The following is a 5,316-nucleotide window of genomic DNA, read 5'->3' as shown; positions in this document are numbered from 1 at the left end:
GCTGGTTGAGAGACGTGTGCGTTGTTACGGTTGAGGGCCCGATTGGGGTCGTGGAGGTCAGTGACATGGAGCGGATAAGGCATGCAGCATGCGGGAAAAATATATAGAGGACGAATAGAGGACGAGAGAGCCACTGAATAAAAGTAACTCCTTCCCTGGCCGCCCATGCCCTGCTGCGGGCCAGGGCCCAGATATGTCATCATTCTCCGTGGTTGAGTCATTCTTCCCATTCTCTCAGTTTGTTGAGGCCGCGGCCAAATTCGCTGGAGGCCCATGGCCCGCGTTTCCGCGGGTTTGAAGAGCGAGGATCGAAGGTGGAGAGGGGGCTGCGAGGGTCGCACTTATCCGCCTGCCCCGATTGGGTTGTGCAGGCTGAGCGGTAGAGTAGAGCCTCCTCCTCGGACCTGCCGGGCAGAGTCATGGTCGTGGGGCTGTGCGAGAGGGTTTTTGAACGATCGGATTAACGGTGAGAGAGTTGGCGATGTACGGATCGGGGGGATGAAAGGTGGGTGCGGCTACATGTGTCTAGGTTCATGTGGCGGTGCGCAGGTGTCCTGTGATCAACGAATGACCGATAAGTCTGTGCCACGAAGTACGGTGTTGCGTGAATGTTGGGGTGACTGTAGCGTAGGATGGAGAAACGTTTTCATGCGATAGAAACCGGGACGACCAACAAAACTATTTGCTCTTTTTAGGGAATACGAGCCGTGCTGTGAGACTGTTGTGATGCGCTCATCGTAAGGGTGTCAGTGATACGGCTCAAAGTGGGCGTGCACCCGCCGGAATTCCGGCTAAGTGGCGTCAAGGTCACGATGCCGGGTCTGCTCCTCAACCGCTACCTAGGATACCATCCATGTATTTACAACGCCCTGAGCAATGAGACCCAACGAAATCTCCCCCCCCCTCGAGGCATCTATCTGCGGTGGCAACCATATAAGATTTATAAGCTCCACCGGGGTCATCATGACCAATACCCGCCAACAGTGTTTAACGTTCGGTGCTTGCGGACCTCCTGGCCGCATGCATCTGCTCAGCCAAGAGGCTGCAGCGCAAAGGGGCTTCGCTTTTGAGCCTTAAAAGAGGACACCATGTAGTTATAGTCACACGGGTGCCTCAAAGAGAGGTGGTCCTCCATCGCCTGCAGGATTGCTTGTAGACTTGAAAAGCTTTTCCAAGCCTGCAGGCAAGCGGTCTAGTAAGCGTCGCACCTTCCAGTACTCGGAGCCACTTGATGCGCACACCAGCAGGGCGGTCAGATCCCGGGGCCCCCAGCTGCGCCAGGCATCGCTCCAGCAGCAGCCCATCCGGTAGTATAACGCCGGGCATGGGCGGTGTAGGGGCCATCTGAAGGCCCCTTCGGCCCTTCACACTTGCCCCAGGTCTGTGCAAAGGTGGGTGAGGGCGTGTAGTCGAGCAGCGAGCCATCCTTGGCTAAAAGTACACAGTCCTGTAAGAGCACAAAGCCTGGAGCAGCACGCAGACACCCACTTGGTTGGTCGTATGCCGGGTGTGACGACAGTTTGGCATTTAGGGCGCGTCAGAGGGCAAGACTGTTATGTAGTTCATCAGGACTGCGCATGCTGTAGCTGGCCAGGCTGCTCTTGCTGCTGGCCTCAGCTCCTGCACACACCGCTGCCACTGTCTGCGCCTCCACCCGTCCAGCCGCAGTGCAGCCATCAGCATCTAAAGCTGCTCCTCTGATGAGAGTGGCTGCTCTCTGTTGATTTCCTGCCGTACTCCGCTGCGGCAATGGTTTCCTTGTCAAACTGTTTCCCTCATCCCCGACCTGTACAGGTGCACTACTGGACCCCGCCTTGTGCCTGTCCATTGTTGGGCCCCCAGTGGCCCGGCTGGGCCTTCCCTGGACCTTGCCCCTGGTCCGTCGGCACAAGCTGTCCTGCAAGCTGCCGTGCACGCTCCTGCTCCGCCCGATGGCGACGCAGCAGTAGCAGCAGCTCTGTCCGCACGCACTTGTAGCCATCCTCCAGAGCGTCCAATGTCACGGCTAACTTCCCCCGAACCTGCAGCTTCCCCGCCACACAACCCCGTTCATTAGACAACCTTCCGGACAACCTTCTGCCGTGAAGCCCCACCGTTCACTGGAGTGATGACCCAGCTCTTGAACGCGGGAGCTGCAGGTGTTAGCATGTAACGGTAATGACAGGTGGCAGAAGACGCCGCCACCGGTCTGACAAGCCGGCATTGCCCACCAGCCTATTCACCTCTGAGGACCCCCAAAGCCGAGAAGGTGGGACCCAGCATTGGCGGCCCACTTGGCCCACTTGCCGCTCCACCATCCGCCACTCCTTGCCTCGCCATGTGGAGCTCTGATGTGAAGCGCAGACGTGGTGTACGAAGCAGTACATAGCCGAGTTTGACGCGGTGATATTGAATGGCAGGTAAAGCAGTTGCAATAATGACACGGCGCTGTCGAGTGAGGAAAGATTACCGGTAATATGTTTACACTGATTTGTATGACAATCTCAAGGAATGGAAGAGTTCAGGATGCATTTTGTACCAGTTCTACTGATGCAAAATCGATAAAAGTTGTGATTGCAGCCAGCTCTAGAACTCTAAGCACCCATGCAAGTACCTTGCATTAGCACTTCTCGCTTTTCATCGGTTTCTCCACACATTTTCCACATGCCTTACGCTCCCCCTCACACGGCAAAAACGTGCATCCATTACCTCTCACTCGCCACACCGAGCAATCTTCGCACCGACCCTCCACGTACCAACCCGCAGCTCCACAGCTGCAGCAAGGTTCCAGGCACCAACCAACAACCAATGCGGGCAATTATTTTTTTGTGGTGAAGGGCAGAGGTGCAACTTACAAGACGATAACAATAAAAGTGGCAAAAACAGATCGTCACCAGGGGTTCGCACGTGGTCCCCCACCGTACTACTGATCTGGCCCAATGTTGCTTATGTGCCCAGTGCTGATGGGATGGGCAGTGTTCAACATGGTATGAACGATCCATGACACTGCAATGATCCTATTATAATATATACTTGCACGACGGTCTCACTTTCCTATGTACCTTAAATCTTTTCTTTGTACATTACTCTCTAATTGTAAACGCCAATCATCAAGCAATAACGTATAAACATTTTGCCTGTAATCTTTTAGCAGGCAATAACCTACGCATACGAACCATACATATCGCATGAGCCTGACTATCCATTGGCTTATGCATCACCTAGGAGGACATACACAGCAAATATTAAGATGTAACTATCGTACTTAAAGCAAGAACAAAAAATAGGTACGACCTTCTCGTACTTGAAACATTCAGCCATTTGCGAGGGCTTTGTAGAAGAATTAGAAGAACTGTATCTATTTCTTACAGAAATGGAGTCGAAGGCCTGCTCGTCTGTCGCTGGCCGTGGCCCCCAGGAGGGCCCGTTCACGCTGGTTCACGGGCCGCATTCATCATGTAAGTCATTCACAGAATGACCGCGTAGATGCTGCTTCTTCGGCTTCACAACATTTTCACAACATTTTCCCAACCATCAGGTCTGTTATATGCCGCTTGCCTTTATGGGACGACTCTCTTATTTTCAGCATACAAGTTCACCCTCACTAGTGGCATGTACCACAGCCAAAACAACCATAAATACTTCTGGATGTAACTAACTCTTGACCAAACAATACTATCTAGCTATCTAGCAATGTAGTATGTAATGGCCTAAAACTTACTTCAATTGTTTACAAGAACTGCCACCGTCTTACAAGACTTATTAGGTGTGCTCTGAGCACTAATAGTGCTGATAACTGATGAACTGATAACTGGCTGCCAACTGACAACAATCACGTCGGACAAGGAAAGTGAGCCTAAATTTTGTGTGTGCTACAAAAACAACACGCCAGCCAGGCAACGCCACTGACTTGGCCATTCCTGGGTGTTGGGTGCTTGCTGGGCCCTCAGTGCTGCTCATCAGGACACAATTGAGGATGTGTGCGCACATGCAGCTACATAAGTTATGAGGATGTCATGAGACGGGATGAGGTCAGCCGAACGTAACCTTATGTGCACAGTCTGTACAACATCTCCGTTCGCATGCTGACCTTGTACAGCCTTTAAAGGCCATAGGTGGGGAAGATGCCTCGCCAGCCGGCATCGACCGCAGCCACATCGGCCACCCTCGCAGCCGCGGAAGCAGCAGCAGCAGCAGCAGTAGCCCATTCACCGATCTTCCGCTGCAACTCCTGCGCTGGGGCGGGAATGGTCTCCCATCATGCCCCTGGCACGGAGCTCCTCATCAAGGAAGACGAAACGGGTAATGGAGGGGTAACGGTGGTGTAGGTAGGGACTTGCCCACACCGGGGGGCCCGATCAGCAAAACCACGCCAACCGCTCTTTGGGACGCCCATTTCCGCGGTGTTTGGTAGCCCGAAGAGGGTAGCGCAGCAAGATTTGAATTCTTGGTAGCTCAGGTGACAAGACGAGAGTGGTTACTTCTATATTTCCCGCAGCGCGCGCTCAAGTCAGGGGTTTGGAGCCACCGCCTTTGCGTCCAGACTGCTAACACGATGTCAGGCCCTGGCCCTGGGCTGCTGCCTCCAATCCGGCGGGCTCACCTAGATTGTCTACCAACGCGCGCTCCATACCGTCGGCACATGCTTCATTCCTACATACGTGCACTTAAAGAGCCGGCATCGCCCTCCCCCTTTCCCCTGCTGCGTAGTAAGCCCTCCTTTCCACTCTGCAACCACTGACTTCGTCAGCACCAGCACAAGCCGCAGCAGCAGCCTACCTAAGCTGAGGACGGCAGGCCGAGCATCTCAGCCACTGCCTCCGCAGCCGCAGCGCCACTCGCAGCAGCCTGCTCCAATCCAGGCCCCTGGCAGAAGTCCCCACATGCAACCCAACGGCTATCCGCGTCCCATACCGCCGCTGTGCCCAGGGGTGTGGTGGTGTAGCAGCTGCCCCAGCGGTGGGATGTGATGAACGATGGCGGCGGGAGCGGGGTGGAGCCTGACCAGGACGTGCCAGGGGTGTGTGTGGGGGGGGTGGGGGAGGTAGGAGTTCAGGTGCAGGATGGAAAACCGGTAAGAGGGTTCTAAGGGGGCCTGAGGGATGGCGGGCGGAGGAGGAGCTGCAGTGTGTATAGGGAGAGGTGTAACAGTCGTAAACGACGATGCACGGATTTGGGTTCTGAGTAATCCCCCATCGAGCAGAAATAAAGCAACTAGTGGGTATAATATCAGCAGGAATGGGGGATACCAGCACGCGGATGTCAGGACGGCCAGAGGGCGGTTGAATGCGAGTAGAAAGGGGAGAGGGAAGGGCGCCAGGGCAGGTGCAGCATTAT

At 54.7% G+C, this 5,316-nt stretch overlaps 1 protein-coding gene across 1 annotated transcript in view; it reads right to left on the bottom strand.

Annotated features, from left to right (window-relative positions):
- Window positions 1-560: 560 nt before the first annotated feature.
- VOLCADRAFT_105639 (uncharacterized protein) overlaps window positions 561-5,316 on the bottom strand; it is a gene marked incomplete at its 3' end in the record, with an annotated part of 10,185 nt that continues 5,429 nt past the window's right edge. The window contains exons 9-13 of the mRNA XM_002952601.1: window positions 4,759-4,979; window positions 2,721-2,753; window positions 2,094-2,132; window positions 1,209-1,381; window positions 561-580 (exon numbers count right to left, since the gene is read on the bottom strand). Of these exons, the coding sequence (XP_002952647.1) occupies window positions 561-580; window positions 1,209-1,381; window positions 2,094-2,132; window positions 2,721-2,753; window positions 4,759-4,979 (486 nt within the window). The remainder of the gene's footprint in view (window positions 581-1,208; window positions 1,382-2,093; window positions 2,133-2,720; window positions 2,754-4,758; window positions 4,980-5,316) is intronic.

Source organism: Volvox carteri (assembly GCF_000143455.1).
Source record: "Volvox carteri f. nagariensis unplaced genomic scaffold VOLCAscaffold_31, whole genome shotgun sequence".
NCBI lineage: Eukaryota > Viridiplantae > Chlorophyta > Chlorophyceae > Chlamydomonadales > Volvocaceae > Volvox > Volvox carteri.
Note: the sequence above shows the minus strand (reverse complement) of the source record. Positions and strands in the feature narration are given on the sequence as shown.